The following is a 15,919-nucleotide window of genomic DNA, read 5'->3' as shown; positions in this document are numbered from 1 at the left end:
ACAGCTTTAATTACTGTGAGATTACAAGAAATTTTGAGGAATTAAATTCAGGTGTGAAGTTATCTGTACCTTCATTGTACATAAATAGCGAACATGTTAGTAATCAACATGGTGTTAAAGGTAACATTTTAAATAATAAGCAGGCACATAGTTTTAAGAGTACATATGATATTATGTGTTAGTACAAAAAGTTGTTGTGTTGTATTTTTGTTTCAGGCTTGGGCAGCACGAGGCACTTAAGAGTTCACCAGCAGATGCCTTTACATCATGGCAAGTATGACATGGTGTTTCAGCACTGCATTGAGTGCATAAGGTGAGCATCAGAGTGGGCAACTTCAAGAGTCATCAGTGAAGATATTATTCAACAATGGACTTGTGAATGCTATAGTAAAATATCTGCAGATCATTTTGGTCTGAATGAAATTTACACTTGATAAATGTGAATCATTATACATAACAGTGCAAGTCATTTCAAGAACAGAGATTGGAGAAGAATTACTCAGCAATTACTCAGCAATGTTTATAAAGAAGGAAACCTAAAGCAATTTTTCATGGTTTCACCACCCAGAAACCTCTCATGTGGCAGCCACGAATGAAATATGAATTTGGAGTGAATAATTTTTACATGAAGATTACCTGAGAAGAATTAAACATTTGAAAGAGAACTAATTTACAGAAGAATATTTATGAGTTTTTTGCTCAAATGGAAGAATATTTCATGACTTTTACTTGAAATGTGTGGATATGAATTAATGATTGTAGGCTTCATCATCATGAATGTGGGTGCTGCTGTATAGTGATTTAAAGAAAACTATATGGTAGTGTGAATTAAGCCTACACTATTTGATCAAAAGTATCTGGAGAACTATTAGTTGATATTAATATGAGATGTGACCATCCTTAACGTTTATGATGCCTAGAACTCTGTTTGGGACACTTTCAATGAGGTGTTAGAATGTCAGTGGAGTCATGGCTGTCCATGATTCCTTGAGAGCCAAAATCAGAAAATGTAGTGATATTGGGAGCTAGGATCTTTTACGAAGTCAAGTGTTCTAACTTACCCCAAGAGTTTTCCAATAGGTTCAACTCAGGACTGAGCAGGCCAGTTCATTTCAGGAAAGCCATGTTCCACAAACCATTGTCTTACAGAATCTACTTTATAACAGGGGGTGTCGTGCAGAATAAACAATCATCATTTCAGCACTGTTCCTCTGCTGTAGGCAGTACACAATGATGTAAAATGTGTTCACATCCTTCTGTCTGTAATGTTTTCTTAAGTGCAATAAGAGGGCCACACCCTAACCACAAAACACATTGCCTACCATAATGCCACCCCCTTCAGAGTTCACAGTTGGCACTACACAAAATCAGGTAACATTCTCCACATATTTGCTAAACTAAAACCCTTCCATCGGATGCCACAGGATATTGCATCAGTCACCACTCCGAATCATTTGGTTTGAGTCATCCTCTGTCCAGTGACATTGATCTTCATGCCACCTCAAGTGTCACTTAGCACTGAATGCAGAAATGTGTGACTTACAAGGAGCTGCTCGAGCATTGTACCCCATCCATTCTTTTTAACTATCTACGCACAGTCACTGTGTATGCTGGACGGCTGGTAGTGCTTTGGAACTCATGAGTGACCCTTCCATTCATTTCATGCAATTTTTTACACCAAAACTCCACAAGACTCACTGTTTCCTGTCCAAGAGTACATGATGTCTACTTGGTCTTGGTTTAACTGTAGTTGTTCCTTCACATTTCCATTTCACAGTCACATCATGAACAGTCAACTTGGGTAGCTTTAAGTAGTTTTACATGTCCCTGATTGATCTATTACTCAGGTGACATCCAATGATTAGTCCACATCTGAAGTCACTGGGCTCTCCTGTCTCACCCATTCTCATGTTACTGCTCCTCTACTGACAACACAATACACCCTGCCTCCTTTTATCCTGGCAGGCCTGCCTCTCGTGACATTAAGTGCTCAATTCTGCATTACATGGGGGTATCCAGACACATTTATCAGATAATGTACATAATGTTAGATTAGAATATAATAGAGGGAAACATTCCACATGGGAAAAATATATCTAAAAACAAAGATGATGAGACTTACCAAACAAAAGCGCTGACAGGTCGATAGACACACAAACAAACACAAACATACATGCAAAATTCAAGCTTTCGCAACAAACAGTTGCTTCATCAGGAAAGAGGGAAGGAGAGGGAAAGACAAAAGGATGTGGGTTTTAAGGGAGAGGGTAAGGAGTCATTCCAATCCCGGGAGCGGAAAGACTTACCTTAGGGGGAAAAAAAGGACAGGTATACACTCGCACACACACACATATCCATCCACACATACACAGACACAAGCAGACATTTTCGTCTTTCCCTCTCCTTCCCTCTTTCCTGATGAAGCAACCGTTTGTTGCGAAAGCTTGTATTTTGTGTGTATGTTTGTGTTTGTTTGTGTGTCTATCGACCTGCCAGCGCTTTTGTTTGGTAAGTCTCATCATCTTTGTTTTTAGATATAATGTTAGATTAGATTAGATTAGATTAGTTTTTCGTAACATAGATCCGTGCTGAGGAGATCCTTGTGGATGTGGAACATGCCCCTTTTTTTTCCACACCACGAAAGAGCTGATGTTAAATGGAAATGATATAATTTTTTTATAATATATCAAAATTGTATTAAGTACTGTATATGTCAACTGGGGAATTTTTTTTAAATATTGATAATGAATTACAGAAAAAATGAAAGTGAATTTCTCTGGACAACATTATTAAAGAATACATTGCCAAGAAAATCAACAGCATGAAAAATAGGCCATTAAGTATTACCTAACAATGCAGCATGTAGAAAGATGATTTTCCATACATTGAATAAATTTAAATTAATTTAAATTGGCCTTCAGCAAAAGTAAATCAGAGGTTGCTTGCCAAAAACAAATATAGAAGATTAGTGTGCATTATAAGTTTATCGGATGCAAACTCAATCTGCAAGATCTGTTAAAAAGAGCAATGCCATAGAAAGCAGCAGGTACACTCGTCCAATTTAACATTGATTAGCAGCCTGCAATTCCCAGTCAGCAGTTTCTATACGATACACATAGGTAGCGCAGTCAGCAATCAACACATAGCATTTAAGAGCTATAAGATGATTCAGATGACAACCAACAATGACAAACAGGACTGCATGACAACTCCAGATGATGGGCAGACGCAGTCAGTGCTTTGTATATGATTTCTCAGTGGGGTTCACTCTATTAAAACCTAGTGGGTTCTCTTCCTTTAATCCTGGAGCAGGTGCACCTATGTCTAAAGTATGCCAACCACAAATAACATTGTATTATATCATTCCATTGTCGTTTTACAATTGTGAGCTCATACGTAATCCTTCATTATTCCTTCAGCTAACACAATGATAAAGTTGTGCTTTTGTATGTACAAGCATAGCAGCCGTAATTTAAGCAGCGAGCAAACTGAGAAAAAAATTATTATCTATGCAAAAAAGATACCCCAGATTCTTAGCTAAGAGCACAATCCCACAATGAGGCAATTGTATATGAGATAATTAATGACTGAATAAGCATGTGGCTGGCATCTGATGCAACTGTGCTGTTTAATGCTGTGATTGGGTCATTACTGAGGGGTAACACTTGCACGCAGAGACAGAGCGATACAATGAAAGTTTATGTTATTATTGTTTAATTAAACAGTGATTTAACTCATATTTATTTATTGAAATAACCCTTTTGGAAGGTACAATAAATCAACTTTGGTTTTTCTTCTTTGTGTTTCATTTTCATCCTCTGACAGTGTCGCTCCTTTTCTTCCTGGGTCCACTTTCTTCCTTTTGCAGACCTATTTCTTTCCTGAAATAATGCCTTTTGTGTTGCTTCTCTAAAAAGTATTCTGTTATCCATCATGTCTAGTATTCTAATTCCTGTGTTTTTCATATCTCTGTCAGTTCCAATGAAACATGTGTGTTTGGATTTGTAGCTGTTCAGTAAGTTGAAGATCTGACTGGTCAGTCCGTTGTTATCCATTTGGTATATGTGGCCATAAAACTGTAGTCTTTTTTTTCTCATTGTATCAGTTAGCTTTTCCATTTTCAAATAAAGCTCTCGTTTGATCTTAATTTATATTTAATTCTACTATTTCATCTAGGTCCCAGTATTTTCCTTGGAATTCTTCTTTCAACTTTTCCTAGTTTTTCAAGATCTCAAAATCTTGTTAATTTATGTATTTCTCCTGCATACAGTTAGTAATGCCTTACCACTGTTTAATAGTGTCTTAGTTTTGTGCACCAGGATAAAGCTTTTTGTTATATATATTTTTTGTCATTTGGATTGACCTTTCCATTTTATGCACTCTGTTTTCTAAAGCCATCTTTTCTTTTGTGTTACTTGCTATCTGTTCTCGTTATTTAAAACAGTTTGTTTTAGATACTGTGTTGTTATGAATTTTAAAACTTGGAAGGGCATCATTAATATTTGTTATGAAATGTGTTTTTTCAAATGATATTTTTATCTGCTTGTTTCTGTAGTTCTGTGATTTGTTCTTTGGAACTATGTAGTGAGTCATTAATTAATGTCATGTCATCTGCAAAAACTGGACAATCTATGGTGATTTTATTTCTGTTTCTTCCTAGTTGAACAACCTTAATATTGATGGATTTTCTTCTTTCTCTCACTACCTTCTCGCAGGTGCAGTTAAAAAATAGGTGTGATAAACCATCACATCATACTCCTCATTTTATTTCAAAAGGTTTTGACAGTTCCTCCATACATTTTATTCTTGGTGTCATGTTTGTTACAATTCATTTAAATATTATTGATGTTTTATTTTTGACCCCAATTTCCTTTAAAATGCTGATTAGTGTATTTTTATCAAATGATTAAAGTGCCTTACCACATATTTCAAGTTTCTGATTTTCCTCATTTCTATTGTGTTCTTTAGATTTAGTATTTGCTCTGTCAAACCCTTCCCTTCCTAAATCCTTTTTGATATTCTCCTAGTGCATTGAATCATATTAATTTTTCATTCTTTTCTTTTCTTATATATAAGCTATGTGTAAATTGAATGAGTTATAGACCCTGTCAAAGGTAATTAACAAGTTGTTTTGTAGCAAGGATAATGTTTTGATACATCACTAAACATCTGTATGAAACAAAGTAAGAAATATGCTCTTCAATTTATTAACTCATGTATCTTCACACTTTTGTTTTGGGAAGTGGTAGAGTACAGATGTATGTTTGGATTCATCATGTCAGCATTGTTAAAAATGTGTATGTTAAGTGTTCATTAAAAGTATTATAAAAAGCTATTAAGAAAAGGAGTATTTATCCACACAATTAGGAGTTCAAATCCTATCTGTTCATCATTTCACTCACCACCGAGATCCTGCATCAAGAGGTTCGGTGCAGGCAAGAATAATTCATGCAGTGTATGGAGGAGAGTTCCTGGATCAGCATTACTACACTCAAGACTAAACACAATGGAATTAATGTGAAGGCAATGATTCAGACTTGATAGGCACCTATTAAACTTGGTTTACTTATACTAAAAATATTGTGCTACATGTGACAGATCAATAATTTCAATGGTTGCAGTGATTATTTGGTACTGCACACTACTGGAAGCAACAGTATGAATGTAATGATATTGTAGGTCTGTTGATATTGGTTCAACCAAGACTGTGCACAGATTAATAAATTCCTTCAAAAAATTTTCGACTATTCTTTCCAAATCAATTTTGCAACTATTCAAGCAATTATTAATCCATTTCCACCTTCCTATTCACTAGTTGTGGGTTGAGAATTCCTTCAGCTCTCTTTAAAAGTACCAGGGACATTATCCTATATGACACTGGTACGAGGGAGATCTCTCTATAATTGTTATGGTAAGTTTTCTTTCCTTTTTCATGTAGTGGATGTAGTAATGCCAATGTCAAGTCTGATGGTAAGCTGTTTGTTGTCCAAATTTCATTAATGATTTCTGTTAGACATAGAATAATGTTGTCACTAGAGTGTTTGCACAACTCAGCAATTATATTGTCTTCTCCTGATGCTTTGTTATTTTTAAGTTGGTTTATGATTTCCTTTCACATTGTTGGCTTTGAGTCTGATTGTATTTGGATTACATTATCAAAAGGAAATTCTTCTTTACGTGGATCATAGTTGTGTCATTCTCTGAAGTAGTCCTTAAGTATTCTGCAGTTCCCATGTTCTTACACTGAAGAGCCCAAGAAATTGGTAAATCTGCCTAATATAATGTAGGACCCCCATGAGCACACACAAGTGCCGCAACACAACATGGCATGGACTTGACTAATATCTGAAATAGTGCCGAAGTGAAATGACATCACGAATCCTGCGGCACTGTCCATAAATCCGTAAGAGTACAAGGGGATGGAGATCTCATCTGAACATCACGTTGCAAGGCATTCCAGGTATGGTCAATAATGTACATGTCTGTGGAGTTTGGTGCTCGGCAGAAGTGTTTAAACTTGGAAGAGTGTTCCAGAGCCACTCTGTAGCAATTATGGGTGTGTAGGATGTCACATTGTCCTGCTGGAATTTCCCAAGTCTGTCGGTATGCACAAGGGACACGAATGGATGCAGGTGAACAGACAGAAGGCTTGTGGTGTCACCTGTCAGAGTTATATCTAGATGTATCAGGGGTCCAATATGATTCCAACTGCAAACGCCCCACACCATTACAGAATCTCCACCAGCTTGAACAGTCCCCTGCTGACATGCAAGGTCCATGGATTCAAGAGATTGTCTGCATACCTGTACCAGTCCATCCACTTGATGCAATTTGAAAAAGTGACTCATTCAACCAGGCAACATGTTTATATTCGTCAACAGTCCAATATTGAAGTAGACGGGCCCACACACAGCATAAAGTTTTGTATCGTGCAGTTATCAAGGGTACACGAGTGGGCCTTCAGCTCCGAAAGCCCATAGTGATGATGTTTCACTGAATGGTTCACACACTGACACTTGTTGATGGCCCAGCAATGAAATCAATGTTCGGAAGGGTTGAATGTTACGTTGAACAATTCTCTCCAGTTTTCATTGGTCCTGTTCTTGCAGTATCTCTTTACAGCTACAGCAATGTCAGAGATTTGATGTTTTACCAGATTCCTGATATTCATGGTACGCTCATGAAATGGTCATACGGCAAAATCCCCACTTCGTCGCTGCTTCAGAGATGCTGTGTCCCATTGCTCATGTGGCAACTATAACACCACGTTCAAACTCACTTAAATCTTGATAACTTGTCATTGCAGCAGCAGTAACTGATCTAAAAACTGCGCGAGACACTTGTTGTCTTACATAGGTGTTACCGACCACAGCACTGTATTCCACTTGTTTACATATCTCTATATTTGAATATGCACGCCTATACCAGTGTTCTTTGGCACTTCAGTGTTTATTTTTAATTGCAAATGGTTCAAAATGGTTCAAATGGCTCTGAGCACTATGGGACTTAACATCTGTGGTCATCAGTCCCCTAGAACTTAGAACTACTTAAACCTAACTAACCTAAGGACATCTCACACATCCATGCCAGAGGCAGGATTCGAACCTGCGACCGTAGCAGCCGCGCGGTTCCAGACTGCGCGCCTAGAACCGCTAGACCACCGCGGCCGGCTTTTAATTGCAATAAATAGTATAGCACCCATACTAAGGACTGCTGTTCAGTGCTCTGCATTAGTGAATAATTTTTTAATTTTCTGCTTGTCCTCCAAGTTTCCTTGGAACCAAACATCACCTGCATCTAACAATCAAGAGGCTGAATGATTGGGTGGAAAACACTGGTTTTAAAATTTTCACTGAAAAATGTGTTCTTTTAACAGTTCAAGTCATTTTTTAATCTTTCTGTTCTTAAAATATTATTTTAAATTTGAAGGAATTGGTAAAGTTTTTGATAATAAACTTACCTGACTGCCATACTTGCCCAATTCTGAGAGCTTGGTTCCTTCAAGCTCTCAATAGTTTAAAGTTTGTAAGCACAAGGCATGAGGACATGGGAAGATACAGAATGTATCTGCTCCAATGTCAGAGTATTTGCAAGTCTCGGCTCATTTATGGCTGTATGATACACACAACAGCTTGGTTGCTGAAATCTGAAGACTGTTGATGCTGTCCACAATGAAACAACTAAGATGGTCACACAGAATGATGGTAGTGAACTGTCACTTTCTATAATATAGAGCATGTCATGTGAAAGCATTTAAAATTTATTCAGTATCCCAGGCATATTTACAGCATGCAACTGCTTGCCCATTATATTTCACCAATCTTTTAGAAGCTATGAGGTCCTCTGGTATTTGTCTAACGAGTTATCTTTTAGAAACTGATGTGACAGATATGAATGTGAAATGCCAAGGTGGGAGTAAATTATCATGTCCATAATTATTTTAGATTTAATAAGGGAAACATCAGAATTTTAAGGCAGTGGATTGGTGCTGGGTAATTCTCTAGGTGTCTCAATTATTTATGCCAACCATGCTTACAGTAGGTGCCTGCTACACGAATTTACAGTTTATAATGCACAATTTTTCGAAACTTTTTCAGACAATGTGTGCTGATGACAACAGTACTAGGCAAAAGTCTAAATATTTCATATAAAATTATATAAATATAATTTTATGCAAATTAAATGATTTTCACTGGTATATTAGCTGAGATTAAGATAGGAACAATGTGCTGAACTAAAATGACCACGGATAACCTGGGGAATTTGTGAAGACAGCCTTCTTGTCTCAATATATTATCAGAAACACAAGTATAAGAAGTATTATGTACAAGGATAATACGTTTTTGATAAAAAAAATTATGGATAGAAGAAATATGTGAATAGTAAAATCAGTTTCAGGCAAATAATTTGAATGTGACTGTAGTCTGTTTGCACAACAAGGGCCAGAGGTGCGAGAAATAAAAAGAGGCAGAGAGAGATACGAAAATTAACAACAAGTATAGTTTAGAACTAAACAACTTACATCAACAAGTTCTAAACCACGATCAAGATCTCTTTCTACAGAACCAGGACCTTCTGCTTGAAATCGACATGCAAATGCCTCACACCGGTGAGCAAAGTCATCAATCTGCTTCTGTGACATTGTAGCAAAACGTGCTTTCGTTGACTCCAGATTGTATGTACGTCTAATTGATGCCAAATACAGTTCTTCCCATTCCTTCTGCAGCTGATGTGCTTCTATTTCATCCTCATGAGGATACTAAAATAAAACACACACAAAACAATCAATTTTATTAAGATGAAGTACATAGTCTCTTTCAATTAACAATACTGCTTTTCATTTTCCCTAAGAATTAGTTTTAGTTTCATAAAACAATACCAATATTCAAATAGAAGAAATAAAATAACAAATTCATGAAAGTTCGCAAATTTATTAACATGCAAAAGCCCTTGCAATACTGACCGATGACCATAGCAGTCTGGTCTCTTTAATCCCCCAAACCAACCAACCCCCAATACTTTTACTATTGATAATTAATTTCTTCTTTAGGAGTACCTCTAGGTCAATTTGAATTGCTTAAGTGTAAAAAATGAGAAAACGTTCTGGACTTATTATAAACAGCCTCAAATAAAATTTCAATGGTAGGAAATGTTGTGCTGTTATGTATCACTCCAGAAGAGTGATGTATAAACCTTCATATGTCTTTCCAATAAATGACACCTATGAAAAATAAAATGGTATAACAAATTATTTTATAGCAAATCATGACTACTGTGTGATTTTATTATTTATTTTCATGTGGTGAGTCGTATCAAGGGATGCAGGTCTTCACGACATGACAGTGACTGCAGTAATTTTGCGAGAGGAAGTACCTGTGTGAGCATTTCTACACATAATGGTGGCCTAAGATAAAATAGTGCACTGGTCCAGGAAAAAAAAGCCAAAGCCAAACAATCATGGGATTAACTTTGGAAGTCATATGAAAATTGTATCGTATATTCATTCCTAATCCTGATTTTGAATCATAAGGTTCTAGTAATGCTCTCAAGTCTGTATTTATAATTAGAAGATCCCTGCCCTGTACTGAATTGCACATTTACAGGTATATCTTATAAGAGTCATAATATTATGAAAAGGTTAGTTGCTACTCGCCATATAGCAGAGATGCTGAGTCACAGATAGGCACAACAAAAAGACTGTAACAAATAAAGCTTTTCGCCAGTAGGGCCTTCGTCAAAAATAGATGACGGACCCCACACACACACACACACACACACACACACACACACACTCTCTCTCTCTCTCTCTCTCTCACACACACACACACACACACACACACACACACACACACACACACACACAAATGCAACTGCAGTCTCAGGTAACTGAAACCACACTGCGAGCAGCAACACCAGTGCCTGAGGGAGAGGCGACTAGGTGGGGTAAGGAGGAACCTGGGACAGGAGGGGTGAGGAGAGGGATAGTGGGGTAGGGGTGGCGGATGTGGGGAGCTGCAGGTTAGACAGAGGGCACTGGAGAGTTGGGGAGGGTGTTAGTGGAAAAGGAGAGAAGTAAAAAGACTAGGTGTGATGGTGGAATGAGGCCTATGTAGAGCTGGAATGGGAACAGGGAAAGGGCTAGATGGGTGAGGACAGTGACTAACTAAGGTTGAGGCCACGAGGGTTATGGGAACATAGGATGTACTGCAGGGAAAGTTCCCACTTGCGCAATTCAGAAAAGCTGGAGTTGACAGGAAGGATCCATATGGCACAGGTTGTGAAGCAGTCACTGAAATAAAAGGTGTCATGTTTGGCAGCATGCTCAGCAACAGGGTGGTCCACTTGTTTCTTGGCCACAGTTTGTTGGTGGCCACTCATGCAGACAGACAGCAACAGCTTGTTGGTTGTCATTTCCACACAAAATGGAGCACAGTGGTTGCAGCTTAGCTTGTACATCAGAAGGCTGGTTTCATAGGTAGCTGTGCCTTTGATGGAATAGGTGATGTTTGTGGAGTAGGTGGTGGTGGTGGTGGGAGGATGTATGGGACAGGTCTTGTATCTAGTAGGTCTATTACAGGGGTATGAGCCATGAGGTAAGGGGTTGGGAGCAAGGGTTGTGTAGGGATGGACGAATAAATTGCCTAGTTTTGGTGGACGGTGGAATACCACTGTGGGAGGACTGGGAAGGACAGATGGCAGGACATTTTTCATATCAGGGCATGACAAGGGGTAGTCAAAACCCTGGCAGAGAATGTAATTCAGTTGCTCCAGTCCTGGATGGTACTGAGTTATGAGGGGAATGCTCCTCAGTGGGACTCTCCTTTTCCGCTAACCCCCCCACCTGCTCTCCCCACCTCTGCCCTTGCCCTCCATCTAACCTGCAGCACTTCACTTCACTGTCCGCCACCCCTACCCTACTATCCTCCCCCCTCCCTGCCCCAGCCTTCTCCATACCACCACCCAGTCACCATTTCCATCATGCTGCTCACAGTGTGGTTTACATTGCCTGAGACTGCAGTTGTGTGTGTGTGTGTGTGTGTGTGTGTGTGTGTGTGTGTGTGTGTGTGTGTGTGTATGTGTGTCTGTCTGTCATCCATTTTTGACGAAGGCTAAAAACTTTATTTGAAAGAGTCTTTTTTGTTGTGTCTATCTGTGAATCAGAATCTCCGCCATATGGTGAGTAGCAACTTTCCTTTTCATAATATTGTTACATTCCATCCTGGATTTTCCATTGTTTGATTGTAATAAGAGTCACATTTATTTACAAAAATGAATATTATACCAAATCTTTGTCTTTCAGCAAATTCCGCATAATTCTGTGAAGAAGTCCACAATTGATAATTAAAGGCGAGTAGGCATTGAGATATACCAAAAGTTTGAGAATAACCAAGGGAACATTACATTCTGGCACCCTGGTGCCAGGACTTAGATTGATTATTGCTGGAAGAAAACTAGAATGTGGAACAATAATAATAACAGCCAAAAGAATGAAATTACTTTAGAAGGACAGTGTGGTTGTCCAAAACAACCAAGTCAATAACAAAGCCAATAACAGAGCATCAAGAGGAAACATATAGCTAAGTAAATGCACTTGAAGTCAACCATTCAAAAAGGGATGTATAGCAGATAAATGACAATTAAAGTTAGTACTAAAAAATATTTCATGCTATTATGCCATGGTCCCAGGAATTTTACATTAATGTGAAATCCATTTGACCATGGCATAATAGCCTGTGAAAGTTTACATTTTTCAATTGAAAAAATTTTCAATTCAACCGCCTCAGTATATGTTGAAGAGTATTAAGCCCATGAGTGTAATGATGGTGGTCAGCGACTGTTAAGATTGATGGTAGTATTCAACTGGTGCCCATCAACTATGCAGCAGCTAGTGGTGCCAATGACAGTTGCGTGACAGTCAATGAACACTTATTTTATTTTATTTATTTGTTTATTTACAGATGTTTTCCAATGAAGAGGTTGGATGACAGTTGTTGATTGGGAAAGAGTTGTTATAACATAATACTGTTTAACTGTGAACTAATAATAACTCAGAAGATTGGGAAAATGCTTAATTTCAGGAATTAATGTATGTGTTAAAGTACAGTGAATGAATCTGTCATGAGATTGTCCCTCTAAGTGGGGGAAGATGTATTGTTACATATCATTCTGGAAAGGTGATGTGTAACCTTAGACTCACCTCTCCAACGAGTGATACTCACAAATGATAAAATAGTATAACAAGATTTTTTAGAGAACACCATGACTATTTGTGCATTTATTATTTATTTTCATCTGGTAGGTCATGTCAAGGGACGCATGTCCTCAAGATGTGGCAGTGATTGCAGTAACTTTGCAGTGTTGTCCCAGTGGAGGCTCCCAATGACAGCAGCATGCTTCTATATTGCTGCCCCCACCAAACCCTCCTGCATCCAACTTTCAACTGTGGAATAGGGCACCAGTGGGACTAGCTATTGTGCCTCCCACTGCGGAGCCTATGGAGTTTGAACATGTGCCCTTCTTTCCCTCCTCACCAGTAGCATATCCCTCACACTCCTGCCAATGTCAGCAGACTAATCATTACCCCAACCTCCACAGTTTGTCATCCTCCCAGCAGAGCAAGTTGCACTGGCAGTTGATCCACTGCCAGGGAATCTTGGGCTTTCTCCAATTCTGCTGTTGCTTGTTACACAATCTAGAGAATGCCAATGGCTATACAAACATCATATAGTCCAGATTTAGTGCCCCATCCAGTGAACATCAAAATTGATGCAGAGGTACTGGTATGGGTATGGAGCAGAATACTACAGAACACTGTCATGGAGGGTATGTGTGAAGTGTGACATGGGCAGTGCCACTGACACAGGTCTTTACCTACTGGCAGCAATAGGCCTGACTGGGCAATTCAAATCATTCTAACAATGATTTCAACCCTGTGACCAAGCCTTAGCCTTGCACAGGTCTCTGTGCCATGTGCTCGATTGTCAGTCATTCTCGGTGGTTGTGTGTTGGGTTTTCCTTCATGCTTGTTCCCTATGCAGAGTTTGGACTCTTTTCTCCCCCCTAAGTTAAGTCACACATTGAGATTTGTTCCCTCTTCTGGGGTTCTGCTCCCCAGCTTGTAATTGAGCCACCATCAGGTAGTGTAGTTACATTTGTGCCAACAATAACAATTCCATGAGGTCTTCATATCGATGCAATTACTAAACCAGTATGTACAAATATATATCCATGAACTATGGACCTTGCCATAGGTAGGGAGGCTTGCGTGCCACAGTGATATACATAGCTGTATCATAGGTGCAACCAGAATGGAGGGGTATCTGTGGAGAGGTAAGACAAATAAGTTGTTCCTGAAGAGGGGCATCAGCCTTTTCAGTAGTTGCATGGGCAACAGTATGGATGACTGACTGATCTGGCCTTGTAACATCAACCAAAATGGCATTGCTGTGTTGGTACTGCAAACAGCTAACAGCAAGGAGGATTTATGAATGTAATTTTTCCTGAGGGCATGCAGCTTTACTGTATGGTTAAATGATGATGGCATCCTCTTGGGTAAAATATTCTGGAGGTAAAATAGTTCCCCATTTGGATCTCTGGATGGGGACTACTCAGGAGAACTTCATTATCAGGAGAAAGAAAACTGCCATTGTACAGATCAAAGCATGGAATGTCAGATCCCTTAACCCTTCAGAAAATTTAAAAAGGGAAATGGATAGGTTAAAGATAGATATAGTGGGAATTAGTGAAGTTTGGTAGCAAGAAGAACAAGACTTCTGGTCAAGTGACTACAGGGTTATAAATACAAAATCAAATAGGGGTAATGCAGGAGTTCATTTAACAATGAATTAAAAAAAAAAAAAAAAAAAAAAAAAAAAAAAAAAAAAAAAAAAAATAGGAACACGGATAAGCTACTATGAACAGTATAGTAAATGCTTTACTGTACCGAAGATAGACACCAAGTCCATGCCTACCACAGTAGTACCACTTTATATGCCAACTAGCTTCGCAGATGATGAAGAGATACAAGATATGTATGATGCAATGAAATAAACCATTCAGATAGTTAAGGGAGCTGAAATTTTAATAGTCATGGGGAACCGGATTTTGATAGGAGGAAAAGGAAGAGGAAGAGAAGGAAAAGTAGTAGGTGAATATGGACTGGGGGAAAGGAATGAAAGAGGAAGACACCTGGTAGAACTTTGCACAGAGAATAACCTAATCATAGCTTGGTTTAAGAATCATGAAAGAAGGTTGTTTACATGGAACCTGGTTTTGAATTGTAAGACATTTCCAGGGGCAGATGTGGACTCTGACCACAATTTACTGGTTATGAACTGTAGATTAAAACTGAAGAAACTGCAGAAAGGTAGGAATTTAAGGAGATGGGACCTGGATAAACTGAAACAACCAGAGGTTGTAGAGAGTTTCAGAGAGAGGATTAGGGAACGATTGACAAGAAGAGGGGAATAAATACAGTAGAAGAAGAGAGATGAAACACTTAAGGCAGCAGAGGATCAAGTAGGTAAAAAGGCAAGAGCATTGAAAGATTTAAGTTGAAACAAGTCCCCAGGAGTAGATATCTCACCATTAGAACTACTGATAGCCTCAGGAGAGCCAGCCATGACAAAACTCTTCCATCTGGTGAGCAAGACGTATGAGACAGGTGAAACACCCTCAGACTTCAAGAAGAATATAATAATTCCGCTCCCAAAGAAAGCAGGTGTTGACAGGTGTGAAAGTTACTGAACTATCCATTTAATAAGCCACGGCTGCAAAATACTAACACAAATTGTGTACAGACAAATGGAAAAGCTGGTAGAAGCTGACCTTGCAGAAGATCAGTTTGGATTCTGTAGAAATGTTGGAACATGGGACACAATACTGACCCTACAACTTATGTCAGAAGATAGATTAAGGAAAGGCAAACCTATGCTTCTAGTGTTTGTAGACTTAGAGAAAGCTTTTGACAATGTTGACTGGAATACTGCCTTTCATATTCTGAAGGAGGCAGGGTAAAATACAGGGAGCGAAAGGCTATTTACAATTTGTGCAGAAACCACATGGCAGTTATAAGAGCCGAGGGGCATGAAAGGGATGCAGATGGTTGAGAAGGGAGTGAGACAGGGTTGTAGTCTATCCCTGATGTTATTCCATCTGTATATCGAGCAAGAAGTAAAGGAAACAAAAGAAAAATTTGGAGTAGGAATTGAAATCCATGGAGAAGAAATAAAAACTTTGAGGTTTGCCAATGACATTGTAATTCTGTCAGAGACAGCAAAGGACTTGGAAGACCAGTTGAATGGAATGGACAGAGTCTTGAAAGGAGGATGTAAGATGAACATCAAAAAGAGTAAAACAAGGATAGAGGAATGTATTCGAATTAAACCAGGTGATACTGAGGGAATTAGATTAGGAAATG

At 38.6% G+C, this 15,919-nt stretch overlaps 1 protein-coding gene across 1 annotated transcript in view; it reads right to left on the bottom strand.

Moving 5' to 3' along the window:
• Positions 1–15,919, bottom strand: part of LOC126484896 (dynein axonemal heavy chain 10) — a 1,141,797-nt gene that overhangs the window by 1,079,113 nt on the left and 46,765 nt on the right. The window contains exons 9-12 of the mRNA XM_050108495.1: positions 13,082–13,192; positions 11,783–11,940; positions 9,954–10,079; positions 9,023–9,259 (exon numbers count right to left, since the gene is read on the bottom strand). Of these exons, the coding sequence (XP_049964452.1) occupies positions 9,023–9,259; positions 9,954–10,079; positions 11,783–11,940; positions 13,082–13,192 (632 nt within the window). The remainder of the gene's footprint in view (positions 1–9,022; positions 9,260–9,953; positions 10,080–11,782; positions 11,941–13,081; positions 13,193–15,919) is intronic.

The sequence above is a fragment of the Schistocerca serialis genome, chromosome 6 (assembly GCF_023864345.2).
Source record: "Schistocerca serialis cubense isolate TAMUIC-IGC-003099 chromosome 6, iqSchSeri2.2, whole genome shotgun sequence".
In the NCBI taxonomy this organism is placed as follows: Eukaryota; Metazoa; Arthropoda; class Insecta; order Orthoptera; family Acrididae; genus Schistocerca; species Schistocerca serialis.
Note: the sequence above shows the minus strand (reverse complement) of the source record. Positions and strands in the feature narration are given on the sequence as shown.